This window comes from Podarcis cretensis (genome assembly GCF_951804945.1).
Source record: "Podarcis cretensis genome assembly, chromosome: 1".
Classification (NCBI taxonomy): Eukaryota; Metazoa; Chordata; class Lepidosauria; order Squamata; family Lacertidae; genus Podarcis; species Podarcis cretensis.
The window spans coordinates 43,885,102-43,911,979 of record NC_137170.1 but is presented as its reverse complement, the minus strand read 5'-3'; the positions used below and the strand labels follow the sequence as shown (position 1 = coordinate 43,911,979).

Genomic DNA, 26,878 nt, shown 5'->3' with positions numbered 1-26,878 from the left:
TTCCTATACCATTTGGTGAGATTGCATTTCTTACGTGTCAAATACAGATATACAAAGCTCTCTTCCCCCACCAAATTGCAAAATTTGGCTTTTACCGTGTGTTTTGCAGCTCGCATCTTTCCACAATATCTGCTCTCTACTTATTTGGAAAACATGGCTTCTGTACTGCTCTGCTCCTACGTTTTGCAATTTTGTGCTTTGGTTGTTTTTCATAAATAAAAACTTTTTTTTTAAGAAAGAAACCAGTGGGGTTTAAAATCTCGATGCTTTAGGCGTGAAAGAGCTTTCAGGCTTCGTTTGGAATATCTGCATAGATGGAAAGCCACCGAGGTCATTTAAGGTGAATGCTGGTGGATCAGGAGGAAGAAGTCATCAGAGCACCCTTCTTCTCCGGTAAGGGCGGAATAAAATTTGATGCAAGGGGATGAAGTGGGAGGAGAAGAGGAGCTCGCTGATTTGAATAAAAGACGGCGGTCGGAGGGGGGCGAGGGTCTGCTTCTGCGGCTCGCTCTGCAAGCCAGAGCCAGTGCGCGCGTTGCTTCAGCACCACCAGGCGCGGACAGCTCCCCGTGGGGCTCTCTTGGTCCAGCCTGGACGATGCTGCGGAGCAAAGGGACGAGCCCAGAGCCCAGGAAGGCTATTGAATCTTCTCTGAAACATCTAGCGGAAAGACAAGGGGAGCAGAGAGAGGAGCAGCCAACACACTGTTAAGAAACCGCGTCTTCGCAGCAGCTCCAGACTGATCTACAGAAGACACTTAACCGCCTGCCGAAAGCCACTTGTGGCTCTCCTTCTACTTCAAGGGGATTTAAAGTGTTCCTTCGCGGAGAAGCAAGAGCCAGCAGCCTAAAGGCAGGAGGAAAAGGTTTGGGAAATTTACTTTTTTATAACTTATTTTCCCCTAGCGTGACTCTGTGCGCAAAAATCTCAGCCCTGAGCTTAGACTGAGGATCGGGATAAGTGTCCGGGATTCATTAAAGCGGCAAGTGAGTAGTGAGCAACGCGGCAGGGTTGGGTGTGTGTGAGACTATCGCTGAAGACCACAGAAGTTCAGAGAGCAAACAAATGTGAGTGCCCTGAATTCTCCCGGGGCTCTCTGGGGCATTTAGCTATTCTCTCTTCATTCTTTCAAGTTGCCTGTTTCAAGTTCCTTGGAGTCACCTATTTGGGAGCAGGGGAGAGGGGTTCAAACACATCTCTCTCTCCCAAAATCCCTCAATAGTAACAATAACAATAATAGATGATAATTATTAATTGTGCTTACGTCACTTGCCTTATCTAGTTGTAATCCCCAATAGGGTAGGTCAGTATTCTCCATATTGCAGACTGAGACGTTACTGGGTTAAAGAGTAGGTTGCCTAAGGCCACCTGGTGAGTTCATGGCAGAGGTGAAGTCTGAATCATAGACTGTCAGATCTGTAGTAAAATAATGGATTCTGTGGGTGGGAATTGCCAAGCATCTTATTAGAACAGAAGCAAATTGCCCTGTTCTCACCACTGGTTTGTCAATATTATTATTCCCCATACTGTAGTTGTTTTTGTGGGGGGTTGATGAGGCTGGTGAGTGTGTGGCTTGACTACAGCCGCCTAGTGAGTTCACGGAAGAGGAAAGATTAGAGTCTGGCACCTCTTGAATGTAGCTAAAGACACACACCACCCTTTTAAAAGAGGTGCCAGAATTCACCATGAACACTTTCCTTGTTCTCTTAAGAGTGTCAATGGAAGCCACCTGAGAGGTGCCAGAACTGAGTTCCAGTGAGTTCTGGCTGAAAAAAGCCCTGCATATATGTGTGCTTTGAGTGTGCTTTAAAGGTATGGCATGTATATGCAGCCTCAGCCTCTGAGCCACTGCCCCACTTGTTTTTGTACAAGCTACTATGCTACACCAGCATGAAGTATTTTGAATCCTCCAAGCAGTGGCATAGTGGGGGGGGGGGCAGGGGGCTGTTGCCCCAGGTGCACAGAACCAGGCACCCCCTGTGGAGATCCCTATTGCATGCCCTCTGTGCCAAGTGCACAAGTACCCACCCGTTGGTGGCGAGGGCTGGGGAGTGAAGGGTGAAGAGCTGTACCACACCTTACACTTTCCCTCCACAGAAAACACTACCATGCAGGAGGAAAGTGCCTATTGTCATGTTGTGTCTTGCTACTAAGCAGCTGTGTCTTGCATGCTAAGCAGCTGGAATTAGCCAAACCTCATGTGGGTTACCTGCTTTCTCTTATAGCTGAAGTGCTTTCTCTATAGAAAAAGTGCACTGGGAAAAGTCGTGATGTTAATTAACATTCTACAGATCCTGATAGGTTTTGTGCCCTCTTTTGTCATGCTGCTGGCACACTACCTTTTGAAATGAGAAGGGCAATTACCCAGCAGCTTTCTATCGTCAGGTGACAAAGTGTGTGTGTGAATGACATGAGGCTGCCTTAAGTCTCCCTAGCAGTGAATCAGAAGGGAAAGAGATATGCTCCAATCCAGGATCTATTAACAGACAGCACAATCTTTGTTGCAAGTGCCCTTGAAATGGTCAAGCAACGTGGTAAGACTACAAAGTTGGTTTTACTGATGGAAGGCTGAGTGAACTCTGCCTTGGTCATATGTAAGTAAAATGTTTGCAGGTTGCTGTACACACCACCTGGAAGAGAATCCTGATGAACCAGGCTGGGAAGCAGAAACAAGGTGGCCCATCCTCTTGTTGGCAAATCATCATTTTTTTTTCCTTTCTGCAATCACACCCACCTGCAATCTGAGGGGGATTAAAATCAGGGCAAAACACTATTTGATCACATTTATGTTTATTTTATCTATTACGTTTATAACCAACCTTTCCTGACAAAGGAGCTCAAGGCAACATTGGTGTCATGTTTGAAGCATTCATCTTAGTCAGTACCTTAAGAGGATTTGTGTAGTTTGGTTAGATTCCTACAGACGCAAGAGTAATCCTTGCAAGCAACTTCAACTGTGAGCAAATAATTAATGGAACTCAGGGCCACTTTGATAGTCACACAATTCCTGCACAGAAAGTACTTCCAAGTAGGAATAACTATGAAACATATCTGTAGATATTAGCATGTGATAGTCCTATCTTGGTATATAGATATAGATTGTTTGCCTGCCATGCAGCTATGACTTCCAATACATACTGTCAGAGCTGCCCCTAGGTCCTAGCTCACAGAGGACCAACGCGAGGCTGTCGTTATGTACAAAAGTCTTTATTGAGGTTCAGTTTCCATTTCAAAGCCGCAGCGCGCAGCTCTACGTCTTAAACCTTAGACCGGCGAAGTCCTGTCTGAGTCTCCTCCCCTATGACACCAGTTTAAGATCCTAGCCCTGCTCCACCTTTTCCGCTGCTCTCTTCTCCTCTGGGTCCTCCTGCCCGCTGGGGCATTCCCCTTTCTGGACTCCTCAGACACTGAGTCGCTTAGCTCCTCCCCCTGCCTCCGGCGGGCTTTAGGACCCGGTTCCCAATCCTCATTCTCTGCTGTCCCACGCTCCTGTACATTTGAACTTGCCTCTCGCGCCAACCCAGTGACCTTCCTCCTGACCGTTACACTACTTCTGTCACTGCTTCCCTCTTCCGGGATACTGGCTGGATCTGACCTCCCCTCCGTTGTCTGACTCTCCGATGGAGGCGTGGTCAGCCCTGACTCCTCTCCTCTCCCTGCTGGGGGAGACGCTACTCCCGATACCTGTGACTCTTCCCCCCCACTATGCTCCGGTGGGGAAGCTGGTCCTGATTTCCAACTGCTGCTCTGGGAGTCCCCGCTGGCCCCTTGCTTCTGGGGTGTCCCCCTTGGGACCCCCCTTGCCCTGGCCACCGGCGCCCCCTTCTGTGAATCTTCCGATTCGCTGGAGAGGCTCATGGAATCTCTCGGGCCACTGTCATCTTCTCCTACGCTGCCCTCAGATTCTTCCCCTTCGCTCTCCATCTCCCCTCTTCCCTGTGCTTCTGCTCCTGAATCCCTGACATCCATCCCCCCTCGAAGCCCCCCCTTCCCCCCTCCCCCTCTTCTGGTGTGGGTTCTGGGTGCTCCAGTATTGTGGGGGTGAGTGCAGGATACAGTTCTTCCCCCGTGGTGTGCAGCCAGCCGGCTGGATCCGGCCAGTCCTCAATGGGCTCGTCGACGTCGATCTCCTCTGCTTCCATCTCTCTGCCAGTGTGTTCGAACCCTGGATCCTCCCCCAACACGTCCATGACCCCCTCTCCCCCCTGCGCCACCCCACCTCAGGTTGATCTTCCCACCAATATGAGTCGCCTGTGCCAAACCCTGAGAGGGACCCCTCTGGGGAGCTAGTCTCCGGCGCCGTGTCCTCAGCTGAAGAGAAACCCCGGAACGTGCTGGCTGAAAGTGTGGGTGTGAAAAGATATTCGTCGAAATAATCCTACGGCATGGGCCTGTGTGGGAAGAGTGCGTGGAACTCATCTTTGAGGTAGTGCTCCTCCACCGCATAGTACGGTACCCAGCTGTTGGCGCTGGCCGGGGTACCTTCCCTTGCGAGGAGATATTCAACCCCCTCTTCCCCCCATCTTGAGTCCAAAATCTCCGTGACCTCGTTGAGCGGCTCCGCCCTCGGTGACCCCCCCTGTCGTGGGTGTGTCTCTAAGTGGGCTAGGAGCTGTCCCTGGCGCCTGAAACCTGTGAGGTGCCTTGTAGGGCGTGAGCACCGATCTATGAAAGACCGGGTGCATTCTGGAGCCCTCCGGTAGTGTCAACCGGAAGGCCACTGGGTTGATCTGTGCCTCGACTAGGTAAGGGCCTAGCTGCTTGTGTCCGAGCTTCTTCTTAGCTAAGGATCTGGCCGGCACTGCCTGGGCTGCTAACCAGACCCAGTCCCCTACCCGTATGTCCTCCCCAACTCTCCTGTGTCTGTCTGCCTGCATCTTGTACACGTGTTTTGCTAGCTCCAACTGCCTTCGGAGCTGTTCGTGGACCTCCTGTAACTCCTCTGCCAATGCCTCTGCTCCCTGCGGCTCCCCTTCCCTCTCTTTCTCTAAGCCCGGGAAGGTCCTGGGATGTCGCCCATTGTTGGCGAAAAACGGTGTCACCCCCGTGGACACGTGTTTCGTGTTGTTGTAGGCAAACTCGGCCAGCGGTAGGTAGTCCACCCAGGTCGAGGGCTGCTGGTTCGCGTAGCATCTCAGGTACTGCTGCATGATGGCGTTGACCCTCTCCGCTTGTCCGTTGGTCTGCGGGTGTCTTGCCGACGCTAGGTTGACCTTGACGTTCAGGATTCCCATCAGCTTCTGCCAGAAACTCGAGATGAACTGGCGTCCCTGGTCGGACAGGATAGACCGTGGCAGGCCGTGCACCTTGAACACGTGGTCTATGAACAGCTTGGCTGTCTGTTCCGCTGTGGCCACCTTCGCGCAAGGAATGAAGTGCGCCATCTTGGTGAACATGTCGACTACCACGAGTACTGCTGTTTTGCCCCTCGAGCTGGGCAGGTCAGTGACAAAGTCCAAGGCCACCCTCTCCCACGGTTCGGACGGTGTCTGTAACGGTTCCAACAGTCCCGCCGGCGGTCTGTGTACTGGCTTGGCCCTTTGGCATGTGTCGCACCTCGTGACATAATCCGCGACTTCTCCCCGCATCTTGGGCCACCAAAAGTCTCTGGCTACTAATTCCACCGTCTTGTCCTTGCCGAAATGTCCGGCGCTGAGTGCGTCGTGTAGCTGTTGTAGTACTCTCGCGCGGAGTTCATCTCCCGGCACGTAGATCGCCCCTTTGCGGAGGAGCAGTCTGTCGCGTATCTGGAACTCGTCGTCCTTCGCTGTGCCACTGCGCACCTCCTCCATCTTGGATCGTGCGAAGGAATCTGTTCGAAGCTCACGCCGTATTGCTTCCAGGTCCACGGTGGCCGAAGCGCATGCCCACGCCTTAGGTGCGAAAATGTGTTTGGCCACTACCGGTGCTGCTTCCTCCAGATACTGCGGCTTCCTGGATAGCGCATCAGCCATGATGTTGTTGTCTCCGGGGATATATTCTATCTTGAAGTCGAAATCCGCAAAGAACTCCGCCCAGCGGATGTGTCTCTGGTTCAGGAACCGCGCCGTGCGCCAGTATTCCAGGTTCTTATGGTCCGTGCGAACTTGCACTGTGTGTTTGGCTCCGATGAGGAAGTGCCGCCACGCCTTGAAGCCTGCATGAATGGCCAGCAACTCTCTGTCCCAGATGGTGTAGTTCTGCTCCGACTTGCTGAGTTTCCTGGAGTAGAAAGCGCACGGCCTCCAATCCCCTTGCGGGTCTTGCTGCAACAGGACTGCCCCCACGGCTCTGTCGGAGGCATCTGTCTCAACCCTCATAGGTCTGCTGGGGTTCACATGTAGCAGTTGTTCTTCGGAAGCGAAGAGACGCTTGAGTTTCTGAAAGGACTGCTCCGCCTGCTCCGTCCAGATGAACTTCTTCTTCTTGGAGCTGAGGGTGTCCGTGATGGCCGCCGTCTGCATAGCGAAACCCTTGATAAACTTGCGATAAAAGTTGGCAAAGCCGACAAACTTCTGGACCTCCTTCCGATTGCGCGGGCTTTTCCAGTCCAGTACCGAGCGTACCTTGGCGCTGTCCATGGCGATTCCCTTGTCGGACAGCTTGTAGCCCAGGAAATCCACCTCCGTCATGTCGAACTGGCACTTCTCCAGTTTGGCGTAAAGTCTGTGCTCCCGTAGTCTTTGCAGGACCTCCTTGACATCTCTCTCGTGAGCCTCCTGCGATTCCGAGAAGATCAGAATGTCGTCCAGGAAGCAGACGCACTTCTTGTAGAGGAGCCCCACTAACACGTGATGCATGAAGGCTTGGAAGCAGTGGGAGCCATTTTGTAAACCGAACGGCATAACCCTATATTCATAGGTGCCCAAGGGCGTAAACATGGCCGTCTTCCACTCGTCGCCCTCCCGCATCCGTATAAGATTGTACGCCCCTCGTAGATCCAACTTGGTGAAGATGCGTCCCTTCCTCACCGTCGCGAGCAAGTCGTCGATCTTGGGCATCGGGAAAGCCGTGGGCTTGGTTTTCGAGTTCAAGATTCTGAAATCAACTATCAACCTCTTTTGGGGCGTGTCTTTTTTCTTCATGAAGAACACAGGACTGCTCCCCACTGCTTTGGATTCCCGGATGAATCCCCGCTTCAAGTTGTGATCTATGAACTCCCTGAGCTCTTGCAGTTCGTCTTCAGACATGGAATACAGTTTTCCAGTCGGCAGCGTTGCCCCCGGCAGGAGGTCAATCTTGCAGTCGTAGGGTCTGTGGGGAGGCAGCTTGTCTGCTTCCTTCTCGCAGAAGACCTCCAATAACACCTTGTACTTGTCTGGTACCGCTTGCAGCATGCCCAGTTGTAGCTGTGGGTCATCCTCTTGCCCCTCGTCTTCCTGGTTAGTCATGATGCAATGTTCTGCGCAGTAGGAGGAGCAGAAGGTCAATTTATGCTGGTACCATGCCAGTGCCGGGCTGTGCCTGTCCAACCAGCTCATGCTCAATACTATGGGCGTGTCTGACAGGCGGGTGACATTGAAGCTGATGACTTCCCGGTGATTTCCAATCCGCATCACCATTGGCGGCGTTTGCTGTACCACCTGTCCCCCCAGCAATTCTCTTCCAGCGACTGTCACTACTTTCAGGGGCATCGTGGCAGGCAGGAGCGCTATGCTATGTTGCTTGATGAAATCCACTCCTATAAAGTCTGCATTGCTACCAGAGTCAATGGTAATAGGGACTTCCATGGTGAGCCCATTGGGAAGCTGGAGTGCTGCGGTGAGCTGCACCACTGGTTTGGGCGAGAGGGGGTCTGTGGGCTGTAAGATGCCTGGGGACTGCTTCACTGACTCGTCTGGCTGGGCCCCAGTGGCTCTGCTTCCAGCCAGACTTTGTCGTTTCCCTGCTGTGGTTCTCTCTGCTGAACTGCTTCTGTTACTGTTGCTGAGGCTGCAGTGTGCTTGTGGAGCCTCTGGGGGCACTCTTTTGCCATTTGCTGAGCACTGTCGCAGATGTAACACTTCCTGTTCCCTCTAGGAGGCTTCGCTTTGGCTGCTCCTGGTGTTAGCGCTCTGGTTGCTGACTGAGCCTTGGCACCACCTATCTCCATCGGCTCCTCTCCCCCTCCCAGTGGAGGCGTGGATTGAGCGCGCGCTGAGTCCCTGGGAAAGAAGGGAGGTGCTCTCGCTGGTGTGCGTCCCCAACGCCCTTCATCTTGGCTCCAGGGACGTTCTTCCAGATGCACCCCAATCGTCAGCGCTCTCTGGACAACTTCTTGAGTGCTCTGGGGTCTCTCCCCCCTTGCGATTTCGTCTTTCACAGCCCCGTTCAGCCCCTCCCAGAACAGGTCCCTGACGGCCGCTGAATCTTTTTCCCATCCCAGCGCATTGACCAATGCAAAAAAGCGGGAGTGATATTGCCTCACAGTGGCTCTGCCTTGTTTCAATCCATGTATCTCTTTTCTGGCGACATCTACATCTATCGCTGATAAAAAACAAGCATCCATTGCCTTAATGAAGGCATTCGCGTTTTGGAGGGCTGGATCATTATCTCTCCACAGATTGCGCAACCACGCTTTAGCTTCTCCATGGAGATGCGTTAGTATGAAGCCTACTTTCTCCTGCTCATCTCCTTCTCCAGTAACTTTAGCGCAAAAACCACGTCTGCTCTGAAGTTAGGATAGTGCTGCAGACTCCCATCGAAATGAGACACAAGGCTGCCTCCTCTCTTTCCCAGCCCAATCCCCTCTGGTCTGGCTCCCGGTAGCCCCTGTTTAGTCAACATTTCCAACCTGGCTTGCAGATCCTTGCAGACAGCAGCTGCTTCCTCTTCTCTCCTCCTGGACGCTAGTATTTCTGCGTTAAGTTGTGTCACTGCGTTTTGCAGGGCTGCCATTTGTTCTTCGGTAGTCATCTTGTGCTGCTTTCGTGAGCTCGCGAAGTACCAATCTTCGCCCCTCGCTGCGTCCACTCACGTTGCGAGGTTTTTAGAGAGACAGGACTTACTGTCAGAGCTGCCCCTAGGTCCTAGCTCACAGAGGACCAACGCGAGGTTGTCGTTATGTACAAAAGTCTTTATTGAGGTTCAGTTTCCATTTCAAAGCGCGCAGCTCTACGTCTTAAACCTTAGACCGGCGAAGTCCTGTCTGAGTCTCCTCCCCTATGACACCAGTTTAAGATCCTAGCCCTGCTCCACCTTTTCCGCTGCTCTCTTCTCCTCTGGGTCCTCCTGCCCGCTGGGGCATTCCCCTTTCTGGACTCCTCAGACGCTGAGTCGCTCAGCTCCTCCCCCTGCCTCCGGCGGGCTTTAGGACCCGGTTCCCAATCCTCATTCTCTGCTGTCCCACGCTCCTGTACATTTGAACTTGCCTCTCGCGCCAACCCAGTGACCTTCCTCCTGACCGTTACACTACTTCTGTCACTGCTTCCCTCTTCCGGGATACTGGCCGGATCTGACCTCCCCTCCGTTGCCTGACTCTCCGATGGAGGCGTGGTCAGCCCTGACTCCTCTCCTCTCCCTGCTGGGGGAGACGCTACTCCCGATACCTGTGACTCTTCCCCCCCACTATGCTCCGGTGGGGAAGTTGGTCCTGATTTCCAACTGCTGCTCTGGGAGTCCCTGCTGGCCCCTTGCTTCTGGGGTGTCCCCCTTGGGACCCCCTTTGCCCTGGCCACCGGCGCCCCCTTCTGTGAATCTTCCGATTCGCTGGAGAGGCTCATGGAATCTCTCGGGCCACTGTCATCTTCTCCTACGCTGCCCTCAGATTCTTCCCCTTCGCTCTCCATCTCCCCTCTTCCCTGTGCTTCTGCTCCTGAACCCCTGACACATACACATTTTTAAAGCCCTCACATGTCGGATTATAGTGCATGTGCAGTTTGGGTGTTAGTTCCTATGTACAGTATCTTCCATTCAGTGCCAGATTTATGTATAAGCTAAACAAGCTATAGCTTAGGGCCCCATTCTCTTGGGGCCCCCCAAAAAAGAATTAAAGGAAAAAACACCTGGATGTACATTTCCAAAATATAAGATAAAAAACAAATAAAATAAAACCCACATACAGCAATAGTGTTTTGTGTTGTGTAGGCTCCTGTGATGCAAGTAATGGGCCCCACCTGCTAGCCTGCTCCCTAAAATATCACTGGTTTGCTCATTTCTATATATAGGGTGCCTACATAAAATATGTATTTTATGATAATATATATATTTTGTTATGTGCAAATGGCTTTAGAGACCTATTAAGTTCATAAATTACCATATAGCATATATTCAACACAAAAAACAGCTACAATTTGTTGTTGACAAAGGACAGCTGGACATATAAAGGGCCCCATTACCTTCAGTAGCTTAGGGCCTCATCAAACCCGCTTCCATGCATAATTTGAATATAACACATGAAGCAAATCTGCTTTGGCAGCTTCTTTGATTCCTTGTGCATTTTGCAGCACACAGGACAACAGAAGTAATAGCAACACACATTTTATTGATCCTACGTAAGCAGATACCAGGAGAACTCCCTGCAAAAACCGTTTCCCATTCAAACACAGGAGCTAACACACTCATGTTTCTGCTTGACTGAGGGAAGAAAAAGAAATGAACTAAGCTGCTTACAAGAGGAGGCATGCTCCTTATAGTGTTTCCACACCAGATATCCAAAAGCATCTCACATTGATGTACTGATTGTTGCTGATGTGGAATGTGAGAACATCACCGATGCCGGATGGAACATGGAAGTAAAACTGCACATTTAAGCCAGTAGAGATGTTAGATTGGGTTTTGCTGACATTAGCATGTCGTCAACACAAATGTAGGACTTACCCATGGAAAATACAATCCCAAGCATTCTTTCTAGAAAGTAAGTCCTATTGAACTCAGCAGGAGCTTCTTCTGAGTGAACATGCTTAGGATTGCACTGTAAACTCTTGTCATCCTCATTCAGTCAATCTGCTCAGAATTCACTACTGAACAGGACCAGTCTGGATGTAGGAAACAGCAAAGAATGTTAAGAAAATGTATAGCAGTGAAGAAAACAAAGGTTTGATTTCTCACTCACATGCATGGATAATCTCTCCCTCCCACAACATGTGTGCTTATTGGCCATGCTCATGCTCTTCCCTCATAGAAGTCCTCCCCACATTTCACCAATCCCTCACCCTTTATTGGAACTGTTTCCATGTGGAATTCCTTCCACAAGCCCCTCTTACAATCAGACCCTCTTCTGCTTCACTTTGCAGACTTGGTCTGATCCCCTTCCAGTGTTGCACTCACCACCCCCAGGAGCAGAGTGCTGACATCAGGAGTGGGATGGGGGGAAGATTCGGAAGGAGCCGACAAGCAGATCTATTATGGGATTCATGCTATCCCTAGCTATGTAAAGAAGCCACTGCTTATTAGAGTGCCTATTAAAAACCATTCACACATTTCCAATTTCCCCCCAGATGGAAAACATCAGCATAATGCATAATTCATTGGCATAGACTGGGAGTTTTCTTCCTCTGCAAAGCTTTGGATAGTGAATACAACTCACTATTCCCTGTGAAAAGAATCAGTTCCCCAGTGCTTTTCTTTCAGTGGGCATTTTGCTCCTCCTTGTGGCAAGATATGAAATACTCCAAATTATCCATTGGCAGATCCTCAGCTTTGTTTCATATTGTACCTTCTTGGCAGAGAGCTACTAATCTGAGTTGTAGTCAGTCCCTGGAGTCCAGTCACATACAGAGAAATGATGCAAATGGATTTAGGATGACAACCTCACTGCTGTTTTCTGAGGCAATTTGTTTTTTCCTGTTTTGCTTACACCTACCTGTTGCTCGGTCCCAGCTCCTGCCAACCTAGCAATTCGAAAGCATGTCAAAGTGCAAGTAGATAAATAGGTACTGCTCCAGCGGGAAGGTAAACGGCGTTTCCATGCGCTGCTCTGGTTCACCAGAAGCAGCTTAGTCATGCTGGCCACATGACCTGGAAGCTGTCTGCAGACAAATGCCGGCTCCCTTGGCCTATAGAGCGAGGTGAGCACACAACGCCAGAGTTGTACGTGACTGGACCTAACGGTCAGGGGTACCAGCAGAGTTTACCCACCAAGAAAGGACATAGGTGGCACTGTGGTCCAAACCACAGAGCCTAGGGCTTGCCGATCGGAAGGTCGGCAGTTTGAATCCCCGCAACGGGGTGAGCTCCCGTTGTTCGATCCTAGCTCCTACCAACCTAGCAGTTTGAAAGCACATCAAAGTGCAAGTAGATAAATAGGTACCGCTCCAGTGGGAAGGTAAATGGCGTTTCCGTGCACTGCTCTGGTTTGCCAGAAGCAGCTTAGTCATGTTGGCCACATGACCTGGAAGCTGTCTGCGGACAAACGCCGGCTCCCTCGGCCTATAGAGTGAGATGAACGCTGCAACCCCAGAGTCATCCACGACTGGACCTAATGGTCAGGGGCACCTTTACCTTTACCCACCAAAAAAGCATTCTGGCATTTATCATGTGGAATCTAAAACCTGAATTTTACAAGCTATTATTCAAAGGGTAACTAGTCACACAGGGATGGGTGTGTGTGTGGTTGCTTTATTGATGGCTTTATTTACGCAATAATTCTCTCCCCCACCCCCATAAACGTACATGGTGGTTCTTCATTTGTGGTGCTAGACCCTTATTTTGGCTCTATACAGGTTTCCGCTGTGAGGATTCTCATTCAGGTCACAATATTTTGTAGGTGGGAAATGTTATTCTTGAATCGACTGCTGTTGGGATTGCTGTGTCCCCTCCCCCTTTAATCCATTGGTTATGCTGAAGGCTGTGCTTTCCAAATTCTCAGTGTGACACAGTAATAATAATAATAATTTATTATTTATACCCCACCCATGTGCTGGGTTCCCCAGCCACTCCGGGAGGCTTCCAACTGAATATTAAAAACAATACAGCATCAAACATTAAAAACTTCCCTAAACAGGACTGCCTCCCAGTAGCCTCCCAGATGGCTTGGAAGACAGTTTTGCTCAAGAAGGTACTGGTAAAACCTATTTGGTGTTTCGCAACTTTCTGACTAGTTGCAGGACCTTAGCCAGACCTAGCAGAGTAAATGCAGAATCCACGGAAGCAATTGGCAACTTGGCTGCAGACAGGATAGACAAAGCAGGAACCAGGAACTTGTAGTTAGGTGTTTATTATATACAGTGGGCGCAGGTGGCGCTGTGGGTTAAAGCCTCAGCGCCTAGGGCTTGCCGATCGAAAGGTCGGCGGTTCGAATCCCTGCGGCGGGGTGCGCTCCCGCTGCTCGGTCCCAGCACCTGCCAACCTAGCAGTTCGAAAGCACCTCCGGGTGCAAGTAGATAAATAGGGACCGCTTACCAGCGGGAAGGTAAACGGCGTTTCCGTGTGCGGCTCTGGCTCTGGCTCTGGCTCTGGCCAGAGCAGCGATGTCATGCTGGCCACGTGACCCGGAAGTGTCTCCGGACAGCGCTGGCCCCTGGCCTCTTAAGTGAGATGGGCGCACAACCCCAGAGTCTGTCAAGACTGGCCCGTACGGGCAGGGGTACCTTTACCTTTATATACAGTGGACTATTTACAGGAACAGAACACGGATCTTTAGCTAGCTCTCTGATACACGACTCACAACTCCTACACTGACACAGAACAACTGAACTACTGAACTCTGAACTAACACATTCCAGTCAGTAGGCCATTAATTATCACTCCTTTGAAAGAGCTTGACCAATCAGGGAGATGTCTCCATGCCTTTGTTATCACCAGGCAGACTTACTCCTTCAGATTGCCTTCTGGCTGTCTGCTAAACCTTAATTGAGACTGTGTGAGTAGCTGCATGTACACAGTTTCCCAACAGATGGGGGGGAATGCCGCTGTCTGTGAGGAAAAGAACAAGATACCTTCCACCCATCCCCATTCCCCAAACAGGTGCCAACCACAATGGCCGTCAGATCTTTCTTCAAAACTGGTAATGGGATAGTGTCCTTCACAAAACCTGAAGGCAGTAGAGTAGTTTAGGGGTGTTGGGAAAGAACTGGTGAATACCAATAAATTCTGAAGTCCTTTGTGTGTGAGAAACTATTAAACAAAACAGCAGACTGCCTGAATTCCAAAAGTGTGGGGTTGACTCACTCTCTAGCCAAAAGAACCTCCAGCAGAGTTTAAAACTGAAATACATGTAGCATTTGCAAAGCAGGGGAAATATAGGTTGCTAGACCTTTAAATATCCCAGTGTTAAGCACTCACAATGTGTTCCCCCACCTTTAACCCTCTGGTATTGAATAGACTATGCATTGTTCAATCAGGATAACCCTCTTGTGTCATGCAGGGCTTGACAGGTTTGGAGACTAAGCTCATCATCTGACTATGCCCTATTCAGGCATATCCAACTCCCAACAGACTGTGATCTTCTCCCAGTATAAAAAAAACTGGCAATGATCTACCCATTGTCATTGGAGGGGGGAGGAGTGGGCGTGGGGTGGGTGGATTGCCCAGAGTTGTTGAGCTTTTTTGGAGAAGAATTGCACAGAGTTTTTTTTTTTTTTGCTTTTTCCCTGTAACTTTTTGTACATAAGGATCCCACGAACTACCAGGATCAGCCAGGGATCTACCTGTAGATCATGATCTACTGGTTGGACGTCCCTGCCCTGTCTGAATGAAAAGCAAATGCTGGGATTGGACCCTGGTGGTGAGTGGGACAATTGCACAATGCTACCAGACTTTGGATGCCCCACAACTTCTTTTTTTTAATATTTTGAGCTTGTGACCATGTCTTTGATGAAGTGAAAACATGGACCACTTATAAACGCCATCTCCACCCCCTTGAAAGATTCCATCAACGGTGTCTGTGAAAAAAATTACACATCACTTGGGAAGACAGGCGAACTAATGCCAGTGTACTGGAAGAAGCAAAGATCACCAGTGTTGAAGCAATGATTCTTCAACATCAACTTCGTTGGACTGGTCATGTTGCTCGGATGCCTGATTATTGTCTTCCAAAGCAACTACTCTATTCCGAACTTAAAAATGAAACGCGTAATGCTGGTGGTCAACAAAAGAGGCTTAAAGACTCTCTCAAGGCAAATCCCAAAAATTGTAGTATAAAGACTGACAATTGGGAACACTGGCCTGCGAGTGCTCCAATTGGAGAACAGCCTTTACCAAAGGTATCACGGACTTTGAAGATGCTCAGACTCAGGACGAAAGGGAGAGACATGCTAAAAGGAAGGCAGGTTTGGCAAACCTTCACCAAGATCAACTCCTGCCTGGAAACCTATGTCTTCACTGTGGAAGGACGTGTGGATCCAGAATTGGCCTCCACAGTCACTTATCGACTCACTGTTAAGACCATGTTCATGGAAGACAATCTTACTCAGCTACAAGTGATCATCAAGGAGGAGGAAGCAATCCATATTCCTAGTGGTGGTGGTTGTACTATACTATAGAAACTGGCTCTAAACTTAATTTACTCTCCAATTTCCATACAACAGCCATTCTATAAGTATAGGTTTACTCTCAAACCTACCAACAGCTTGCCGATAAATCTTCAATTTCAGCAGCTCATCTTAAGAGTATGGGCATTTTGCCAATTTCATAGGGATGATAACTGCAAATTTTCTTGCAATCTCTGGTGAATGGAAGACAAAGAACACAATTTTTCATAGAAATGAAAAATGCTAGAAGATTTTCAGTGTCAAAACAACAACTTCCTTTTTTTTCCAGAGAAGGGAAATAAAATCTAAACCACTCCGAAAAAGCACCAAGAGGTTTGAGAGAGAAAGAGAAGAGAGGAGTTGCCATCAATCAGAGTGTAATTGGATCTGAGGTTCAGCATAAGCCGTTTTCAATGTAACTGCTGTAAAATGAGGCAATTATAAAGCTGACAATTATAAAGTGGAGGATCTTACCTACACCATATGCTCATGTCTGGTCTCCAGTACATCAGTGAAGCTGGCAGGGAATCGTTCAGATCAGATCTCTGCCTCGCAAAGCGACACAGGGCTGACAGGGCGGCATGAGCAGCTCTCCCAAGAAAAATGTGCCTGGGGCCATCACCCCGCAGCCCCATCCCCATGCTGTACCCCCGACTGGGGTAATTTGTCATTCATGCAGGACACTTCCAAGCTGGCCAACAATGCCAGTGCTAGGAATCAGCACCCTGCTTTCACCATCACTCCAAAGCACACCATTTGTGTATCCCCTTCCCTGTCCCTGGAACCTAACAATGAATGCTATCACCCCCAATTTCTATGTTACTGGTTCTGTGGTATGGCACCAATCTTGAAGTGGTACAACGTGCTATGTGTGGAGAGACGGAGGGAGGGCAGCTTTATTTGTCCATGTGTGATTGTTTCTCAGACAAGATGTAAATGGAAATTACAACACAATCTCAAAATGCACTGATTTTTATTTGCAGTTTAAAATTGAATATAGTGAAAGAGACATTTAAAGCTGGCTGTGAATATTGTCCCCCTATTGAAATATCTTCCCTCCCAAGTTGAAAACTGAAATGATGCCCCTGAAGATTGCTCTGGTTATGCCAACTACTGATCTGGTTTGTTTTGAACCAAGAGCTGTTCCTAACTAGAGATTATTAGATAGTCCTTCCGTAGGATAAAACTCTGTCAGGATAAGCTGGTTTACACTTCCTCCTGGTTTTTGACCTCAAGCCTTTGTACAATTTATATCCTGCTAATTGCCAAATCCAATTAACACCAAAATGAAAAGGTGCCAGAGCTCCAAAGGTGAGGCCATACAATCTGTCACCCATTTCTACACAGCAGGCTACCCTAGATCATTATGGATGGAGCCCCTATTGAGTAAAGACATACATAAAAACATGTCTTGAATAATGTTATAAAAGGAGAAATCATACTGAAGACAGAAGTGGCCAACTGAGCGAATGATAGATCTCTTGATGTAGTTTGCAGAGCTTCAGAAGAACTTTGCTGAACTTTGGGTTCAATCCCTGGAAACTCCAGGTGGAGCTAGGAAATACCAGTACTCTTGTTTGAGACATCAGAAGGTCTGGGTAGACAATGCTGGAGTAGAGGAACCAATGGGCTGACTCAGTGGAAGGCAGGTGAATGCCTTATGTTCCCAGCTGATAGTAATATTTTAAAAGAGTATCAACAGGAACGTATTATTCACCAGGTGTGGGAAACTGTGGATATATAACCCTCTTCCCTTATAGTTCTGGTATATTAGTGTCCCAACTCCTAAACCACTCAAGGAAACAGTTTCGCCTGATGCAAGGATCACTCGTAAACAAAATATAGAAGCTCTCCCAATGCTACTCTCTGGATTCGGTCCGGAAAATAGGATTGGAACCACTGCAATACGGTGTCCCCGAGTCCTGTTCCCCAGAGCTGGTCGAAGAGGAGACCACAAACAATGGCTATCAAATGTCAAGGAGAGATCAAGAAGGAGGAGCAAGGTCACACACACACACACACCCGTCCCACTATCTGCAAAGGTCATCTATCAAGGCAGCCAAGGTTGACTCAGTTCCATGGTCAGTCCTGACCCCAGATTTGAATGGATCTAAATAATCTGTGTCCTCCAAGAATGCTTGCAGCTGCCCCGCCATGGCCCTCTTCAATACCTTCCCGCCAAAGCAACTGCCCGATAGTTGTCCCAATCCAAAGTGTCCCATGCAGTGCTTGGCCTACACTTCTATAGCCTGACTGGCAGCATTGTGCACCCCTGGCCCAGGATTTCCTTTGGGGTCAGCCCCTTTGGGGGGGGTCAGCCCTCGGCCTGTTGTTATAGTAAGGTGGGCAGTGGACCACACCTCAACCCCAGTGGCAGAAATTAAACAGTAACTTCCGTTACAAATAGCACAAACACTTTTGTTTTTGTTTAGTCATTTAGTCGTGTCCAACTCTTCATGACCCCATGGACCAAGCACGCCAGGCACTCCTGTTTTCCACTGCCTCCCGCAGTTTGGTCAGACTCATGTTTGTAGCTTCAAAGACACTATCCAACCATCTCATCCTCTGTCGTCCCCTTCTCCTTGTGCCCTCCATCTTTCCCAACATCAGGGTCTTTTCCAAGGAGTCTTCTCTTCTCATGAGGTGGCCAAAGTATTGGAGCCTCAGCTTCACGATCTGTCCTTCCAGTGAGCACTCAGGGTTGATTTCCTTAAGAATGGATAGATTTGATCTTCTACCAGTCCATGGTTCTTCCCATTCTGTTGTTTTCCTCTATTTCTTTGCATTGCTCGTTTAAGAAGGCCTTCTTGTCTCTCCTTGCTATTTTTTGGAAATCTGCATTCAATTTCCTGTATCTTTCTCTATCTCCCTCGCATTTTGCTTGCCTTCTTTCCCCTGCTATTTGTAAGGCCTCATTGGACAGCCACTTTGCTTTCTTGCATTTCCTTTTCATTGGGATGGTTTTTGTTGCTGCCTCCTGTATAATGTTGCGAGCCTCCATCCATAGTTCTTCAGGCTCTCTGTCCAGCAAATCTAAATCCTTAAACCTGTTCCTCACTTCCACTGTGTATTCATAAGGGATTTGATTTAGATTGTATCTTACCGGCCCAGTGGTTTTTCTTACTTTCTTCAGTTTAAGCTTGAATTTTGCTATAAGAAGCTGATGATCTGAGCCACAGTCAGCTCCAGGTCTTGTTTTTGCTGACTGTATAGAGCTTCTCCATCTTTGGCTGCAGAGAATATAATCAATCTGATTTCGATGCTGCCCATCTGGTGATGTCCACGTGTAGAGTCGTCTCTTGTGTTGTTGGAAAAGCGTGTTTGTGATGACCAGCTTGTTCTCTTGACAGAACTCTATTAGCCTTTGCCCTGCTTCGTTTTGCTCCCCAAGGCCAAACTTGCCAGTTGTTCCTTTTATCTCTTGATTCCCTACTTTAGCATTCCAATCCCCTATAATGAGAAGAACATCCTTCTTTGGTGTCACTTCAATAAGGTGTTGTAAGTCTTCATAAAATTGGTCAATTTCAGTTTCTTCAGCACCAGTAGTTGGTGCATAAACTTGGATTACTGTTATGTTAAAAGGTCTGCCTTGGATTCGTATCGAGATCATTCATTCATTTTTGAGATTGCATCCCAGTACAGCTTTTGCCACTCTTTTGTTGGCTATGAGGGCCACTCCATTTCTTTTGCGGGGTTTCTTGCCCACAGTAGTAGATATGATGGTCATCCGAACTGAATTCGCCCATTCCTATCCATTTTAGTTCACTGATGCCCAGGATGTCAATATTTATTCTTGCCATCTCATTTTTGACCACATCCAACTTACCCAGGTTCATGGTTCTTACATTCCAGGTTCCTATGCAATATTTTTCTTTACAGCATTGGACATTCCTTTCACTTCCAGGCATATCCGCAAATGAGCATCCTTTCGGCTTTAGCCCAGCCGCTTCATCAGCTCTGGATCTACTTGTATTTGTCCTCCGCTCTTCCCCAGTAGCATGTTGGACACCTTCCAACCTGAGGGGCTCATCTTCCAGCGTCATAACTTTTATATGCCTGTTGTCTTTGTCCATGGAGTTTTCTTGGCAGGGATACTGGAGTGGCTTGCCGGTTCCTCCTCCAGGTGGATCACGTTTGGTCAAAACTCTCCACTATGACCTGTTCATCTTGGGTGCCCTGCTTGGCATAGTTCATAGCTTCTCTGAGTTCTTCAAGCCCCTTCGCCACGGCAAGGCAGTGATCCATGAAGGGGACAGACACCCTTACCTGTAACCAGATGCTACACAAGCAATAGTTGCAGTACACACACACACACACACACACACACACACACTTGCTGACTTGGGAGAGCAGACCAGGCAAGGACTAGGATGGTGCAAAGGCAGCCCCTCCTTGTTTCTCTGTGAGTCTGTTCTGTACCCATAATGGTGTACTGATTGTAGTTGAAACAAGGGGGGGGGGGAATAAGCAATACAGTTAAATGGGATGAGGATGATGTGTATGCCTTTATTTTACATATTGCAGAGTTCATTTTATATTGGATGGCAGTAGAATAGTTGTAACATTAACTGGAAATGGAAGGTTGTCATTGGGGAGAAGCAGCCTTTGTAAATTCAGTCTAATTCTTGTTAAATCCATACAAGTGACACTATTGACATTGCTGGTGTCATTTGTTTATGTGCACACAGGCCATCATGTATGAATGCACATTTAATGAAGACCAAGGGGTTAAGCCAAAGGCTTCATAGGAAAAGGTGAGTATTAAGAAAGGGTTTGACCTGGCGGGGAGGGAGAGAGGGAAGGAGGGAGGGAGGGAGAGAGAGAGGGAGGGAGGTGTTATGCTGAGAAGGGGATTTCAGGCACATGCATCAGCAAGTGGAAATGAGCAGGGGTTTTTTTGGAGAGCAAGAGACTTTCAGGATATGGGAGAAGAAGGCACAATGGAATTGGCTGAAGAGAGCTTTTAAAAGCTAGACAGGGGGGTTGTGCTGCAGCAACATGATGGCTAACTACAGAGCATCTGAACGTGGTACAGAAGACATGGAGAAATTGGGAGCACAGGTCAGGTAGTTCTTCAGCAGTGTTCGAAACTCCCATTGTTCTAGGTGCATTTTGCAACAGGGAATTTCATTAGTATGAGCAGTTTCTGAGCTCTGGGCGCAGTACTGCACCTAAGATTTCAGATTAAAACTGCAGAGTGGAAGGAAACGAGGACCTTTTTCTGCCTCCCCACTTCCAGTTACTGAAGACTGGAGAAGAGACCCTCTTAAGAATATTAGGGGAGTGGGCAGGGGAAGGACCGGACAATGTGAAAAATTAACATAATATTTTAGCTGCAGTTCATTCATTTTCTGCTTTGTATTATTGTTATATTAAAAAAGTGTGCCTAGACATTCCGTTGTTGTGCCCATAACCTAGGTTTAAGCTGGCATTTTAGCTCCTAGCTTTCATATCTCAGTTTCTAACACTGCTCTTCAGCAATATCTTGAAACCAGTACTTATTGACTTTAATACATTTGTACCCTGCACCTTCAACTCCCAAGAGTTCCTAAGATGACAAATAATATGAATATGTAACATAACTATCACACACACATGCACACAGAGCTAGCACCCGCAAAATGCATCAAACACAGCAACAACAGCTGAGTTCAACTGTTTAAAAAGGGAGAAGTTCAAGTGGAATAGAAGCCTGGGGAAACTAAAATACCCTTGACTGGTGGCTAAATTGCATCACAGTAGGCACCATGTGAACTTCCTTTAAAAAAGACACACTGTATCAAGGATGGCAGGGGGTGGTGGGACTAATGAAGAAAGCTCTTTCCAGCCAACACGTTTCTTGCCTCAAGAGATTCTATGTCATCAGTGGACATCAGCCACTGCCAAATGAAAATGCTCTTTGCATTAGCCTATGTTCATTTCTTCTTATTCTCCCAGTTGTAAACTATGCACGACCATGACATAGCCGAAGAGCATGGCAAATAAAAGACCAGGGTCATGTTCTGAATAGCAGAAAGGAGATTAAAGTCCTGAGAGTGGATGGACCGGAGGTGCTACAATGCAATGCTGTGAATGCTCAGATAAGGAAGGACATGGGATAAGCGCTCTTAAAGAACTACTGGAGCTGACAAACAGTATCTGCAAGCTGCTGCAAAGATAAAATGACATAAGGCTTTACAAATAAGACATGAAAGGGTGCCACTTTCTAATTTGCCATCATGGGAGTAATCCTGCAATTTAGTGTTTATTTTTAAAAGACCAGCTGTGATGCCCATCACCGTTCAAACATAAAATACAAAACAAGTCTCAACCTGAAATTGATTTGCAACACAGGATTAGCCATTGGAGATGGTAGGCGGGAGAAAGAAGATGAGGAGAGACAGAAGTTAAGGACACTTTTACAGTTGCAAATAAGAATTCCCGAAGGACTCCATAGCTTTGGGAGAAAAAGTGCTTAAGGTAAAGATGCCTGAGGAGCAGGGAATAAACTTAGAAGAGGCGCAATGAAATGTGATCTGCTCAGGACTTCTAAGGGATGTATTATGAAGAGTGGGAGGTGCTACGGGTGATAGAAGATGAAGGCTAAGATGTGCAGGGATTTTAAAGATAGGGACTGGAAGTTTAGGCATGGCATTCACATCCCTTTGCCACATGCTGCTACAGTCTTCCCAAACTTGGTGTTATACAGACGTTTTGCATGCTCTGATGGGAGTTTTACTCCAGAATGTCTGGGGGGCACCAGACTGAGGAAGGCTGCTCTACCTATACCTTTACCTACAACTTATCCCCATTCCCCAGTGATATTTAACATATTGGGAACTGTGGGGAGAAGAATTCTGTGTGCAGATTGGCTCTGAATGTAACAGTCCCCCACATCTCATAAATTCTCCCTCCCACCTAACTTTCCTTTCTATCTTATTGCAGAAGCATTGTCACAAGGGAAAACCAACATGGCAGTGGAAAACCAGCTCCTCAACGACTCCTGCTCCAATAGCTCAGCTCCCGTTTTCACAGGCCTGGACCTTCTCTTTGAACTGAAGCCACTCTTCATTCCTCTCTACGCCATCCTGGTGACGGTGGCCTGCACGGGGAACTTTCTCCTCCTCCTCCTCATTGGTACCACCAAAAAGTTGCACTGCACCACCAATTTCCTCATTGGGAACTTGGCAGCCGCCGATCTGATCATGTGCATTTTCTGTGTCCCGCTGACTGCCTCGTACGCGTTTGAGATTCGTGGCTGGCTCTTTGGGATGTTCATGTGCTACTTTGTCACCCTCATGCAAGTGGCCACAGTGTTTGTGTCCGTCCTCTCCCTCACTGCTATCGCTGTGGACCGGTATATTGTCGTCGCTTACCCCATTCGCAAAAGGGTCAGATGCAAGTCCTGTGCCTACATTGTGGCCTTCATTTGGTTGCTCTCTATCGTGGTCTCAGTCCCCACATCCATGCACACCCATTACCTGGATCTCAACAGCATTGGCCACGACATGATCATCTGCGAAGAATTCTGGAAGCACCACAAGACCGAGAGGTGGCTGTACTCTTGCTTGATGCTCCTCTTGTCCTACATGCTCCCGCTCTCTGCCGTCTCCATCTCCTACTGCGCCATTACTTATCGCCTCCGGAACAGGAGCGTCCCAGGGGCTGCCTACCACGGCCAAGAGAAATGGACTAAAAAGAAGCAAAAGACTTTCCGGATCCTCGTCATCTCTGTCATGTGCTTTGCTTGTTGCTGGCTCCCTCTTCAGGTGGTTAATCTGATCATAGATATAGACGAGGAGTTTGTCGTCCTAGACAAGAGATATGTCAACGTCATTCAAGTGTCCTGTCATGTGGTCGCCATGAGTTCTGCGTGCTTCAATCCGTTCATCTATGCCTCCCTCCACAACAAGTTCCGACTCCACATTAGCAACTACTTTCATCAAAGGAAGAGGTCAAGCACCATGTGCCGCAAGGCTTCCCGGCTGAATACCTGCTCCACTTTGGCAGATCATCCTGTGGGCCACAGTGAAAAAATAGCACTGCAAGAGAAGTTTCCTTTTAGCTCAAACCCAGCAGCCCTACAAATGTAAAAAGAGCCGATCTACTGTCAAGGGTGTATGGAGCACCTTTGCTCTCAGCTTGTATAATGTGTGGTCCATAGCAGCTGGTGTGTTGGACCCCTGAAACTGGCATCCATTCAACTTACCTGGATGGTGTTGGGGATGCACAGGCACAGCGGGGCTCCTGCTATTGGGTTTGCCCTGCCCTGCCCTCTCTTTCTCCCTGCCCCAGCCCAGCCCTGTAATCCAGGTAAGCTGTAATGATGCTGGTGCTGAACGGACAGCTCCTTGGCTCTGCAGTCCCATCAGCCTCTACTACTGTATGCATACCTGCCCTGTAGTCTGTACAGACTGTAAAGGGGGCAGTGGTGGTTATTGGCTGGTTTTTGTGTTTTCTGTTATGTATTCTGTGTTCTCGGTTTGTATTTTCATGTTGTGAATTGCCCTGTGAAGGGCGGTATACAAATTTAATAAATAAATAGATAAAGATAAGGAAGTGCCCTCCATTAAAAAAAGGTTCCAGATCTGTAAAAATGGCATTACTGGGAGTGGAGGATGGATTGCAAAACCAGCAGATGGGGTTTCTGGCTGAAGAAGCAGAGCCAGCTAATCTGAGAAATGCAACTGTTATATATATTCATTCAGAATCAACATCTGAACATATCATTGGCAGAAGACACACTACTTTTTGTACTTGCAAAGTGGACCAGTGCATTTGGTAAAAGCTGAACCAATGTTGTCAGGTCTATAGGGCCAAATTTATAGAAATTGCTTGCTTTGAACTCCAGTTTTTCCCCTCATACTTTGTCACACCAGAGTTGAACAGATGTGGATGTATATATTGCATTTCCATGCAGAACATTCAAAATGTTGCTTGTAATTATAATTCATACATTACATCAAAGTTATTTTTCACGAGTAAGTGAAACAAATGGGAATAATTAAGATTCCATTCACACTGTGCTAGTGTCTTATTGTGCTAGTTTTAAAAGTAAGATAATTATTGTGACAATGTGATGTGCATGTCATAAACTGAAATAAAGCTGGATATGGGAAAATACACTGTAACGAGCAGCCAGTTAGATATTTAGGCCACAGCACCAATGTATTTGCACCATTAACTCCTATTCAAGAGCTAGGGAATTCCACAAACTCCAATATTCTCCCAGCACCTTTAAAAAAATTTATTCTAAATTATGGCTTTGCTGGAATTTTTTTAAGTCCAAATAGCATGTACAAAAATACCTTCTCAGAAATTCTATTTTAAAATTACTACTGTTGTTGCTATAGCTTTGTGGTTAAAGTTTTGCAAGTGTATACGTAGACTGGCAATAAAAGGAAAGATCTAAGTGTAAAATGATGCAGAAACGCCTCCCCAAAAAACTTCACATATATAATGATCCAGTCTGAACTGGTAATGACTAATTGGGAAATAGATATTTGGTCAGTGAGGAGGTCAGATCTGGCAAGTAGCAGCTGCGGAAGAAACCATTTCTGTTCCTGGAACTACCAGGGGAGAGACTGAAAAGAAAACTGCCAATATTGTAATGTCCATATAGATACCCGTGGCAAAGCCACATTTGGAATACTGCTTGCAATTCTGATCTCCACACCCCCAAAAGGATATCATAGAGCTGGGAAAGTTGCAGAAAAGAACAACTGGCATAATTGGGTGAGGGTGGAATTTCTGCAGCACTTCCTTATAAGAAAGAGCTACAATGTTTGACTTACTTATGAGTAATCATGCCTAGGATTGGGTTACAGAACTTGCAATCTTCATGCTTGTAAATATACAGCTAAAGTGAAGCATTTTATATCTTAGTGATTGGAGTCACTGAATTGAGCACATGCTTATATCCAATGCTTTTTTTCTGGGGGTACGCAGGGTTACGCATACCCCTAAACATTTTGTGAATCTAACGGGAGAAGAAGCTAATGATTTAAAACTTTTTAGGTTCTTCTCTAGCAAGGTGAAACATCAGTTCCGTTGCTACCCCCCCCGATGGCAGCCTCGTTTCCTTGTCACAGAGTTTCCTGAGTCTCAGATGGAATGAGAGTACAGTGGTATCTTGGGTTAAGAACTTAATTCGATCTGGAGGTCTGTTCTTAACCTGAAACTGTTCTTAACCTGAGGTACCACTTTAGCTAATGGGGCCCCCCACTGCCGCCATGCAATTTCTGTTCTAATTCTGAAGCAAAGTTCTTAACCCGAGGTACTATTTCTGTAACCTGAAGCATCTGTAACCTGAAGCGTCTGTAACCCAAGGTACCACTGTACTCCTAAACATTTTTTAAGAAAAAAAGCACTGCTTATATCTCTTCCACTGGCCTCAGTAGAGTTTTAAGATTCTTCAGGGAGTGTTTAGCATTTTGGGGGTGGGGGCAACACTAAGGCCTATTTAACACGAGCACATCAAAGACAAAGTGTTCACATCATCCTATGCACACTTACCTGGGAGTAATCCTACTGAGCAAGTGGGATTTACTTCTGAATAAACATATGCAGAATTGGCAGCATGTTGTTTTCTCCTGCAGCTTGATAAAAGGTATGTGGTTATATTTTTTAGCAAAGTCCGTATCTATTTTTGTAAGCTGGCCACATATTGAAACAACCTCTCCTAGTAACAGCTCAATAAAATCCATTTCAAGGGGATTAGATATAAGCAGGTGCCTATTGATTTATTTCATATAAAGGGGATGGCTAGGTAAGATTTGCAGCCCCTTGCTACTCTGTGTCAGCAGCAAAATCTCAATCACCACAGAAATCCCTTGAGCTGCGCTAAGTATTTCAAATGCAGCTGAGCACTCTTCACGAGTGAGACCAGAAACTATTTAGTTGTAACAAGCACAGTGCGCTGCAACACTTGGGAGAGCTTAGTGCGGTATAATAATGCTTCAGTAAAGACTGTATTTCTCTATGAAGTCGTTACACCAAAATGAACTTTTGACGTGGATGCTGAGAGGCATGCGCCTTTAGGGGTGAAGTCACACAGTGGAAATCATTGACAAATCTGGCTATATCCTCACAGTATAAAAGTCCCTGTAATTTAGTTATTGCAGAACAAAATAGCACATATGTTACGGGTCTCTAAGAAATAGGAAGATCCTGATCACTTCTATTCAGAGTTTTGGTTTCAGATTTACAGTTATCTCACTCCCTGTGCCGTCAATAGAAATATGACTGTCATGATTTTAGCTCAGGTGTTATTACCGTATTTAATATGTTTAGGTTCCGGATGCCCTGCCTTTAGTCTCTTGTATTCTTGAATTTTTGTTATTGTTTACTTGTCTCTGTGGCTCCATAATAACTTGAAAACAAATAAAAATAAATGTTTTAAAAGGTAAAGGTTGCGTCATTGTCGGAAATGTATTGTAGGAAGGTTATGCTTTACTTTACGCTGAATGGAATAAACTGTATCCAGCTATTTTCCTATCATAATAATGCTGTGCATAATTCATAGAGAGCAA

At 47.3% G+C, this 26,878-nt stretch overlaps 1 protein-coding gene across 9 annotated transcripts; it reads left to right on the top strand.

The window, feature by feature from the left end:
• The first annotated feature begins 511 nt into the window (after positions 1-511).
• Positions 512-25,356, top strand: LOC307209680 (prolactin-releasing peptide receptor-like). Of its 9 annotated transcripts, XM_079965005.1 has the most exons (4): positions 512-865; positions 2,614-2,674; positions 20,057-20,122; positions 22,293-25,356. In XM_079965005.1, the coding sequence occupies exon 4, from the start codon at positions 22,319-22,321 to the stop codon at positions 23,438-23,440; it is 1,122 nt and encodes a 373-aa protein (XP_079821131.1). In that variant the 5' UTR covers positions 512-865; positions 2,614-2,674; positions 20,057-20,122; positions 22,293-22,318; the 3' UTR covers positions 23,441-25,356. The 9 variants fall into 9 exon arrangements, with proteins under 9 accessions (XP_079821131.1, XP_079821134.1, XP_079821129.1 ...); XM_079965008.1 differs by lacking the exon at positions 2,614-2,674 and having other exon boundaries at positions 22,308-25,356; XM_079965003.1 differs by lacking the exon at positions 2,614-2,674.
• Positions 25,357-26,878: the final 1,522 nt, after the last annotated feature.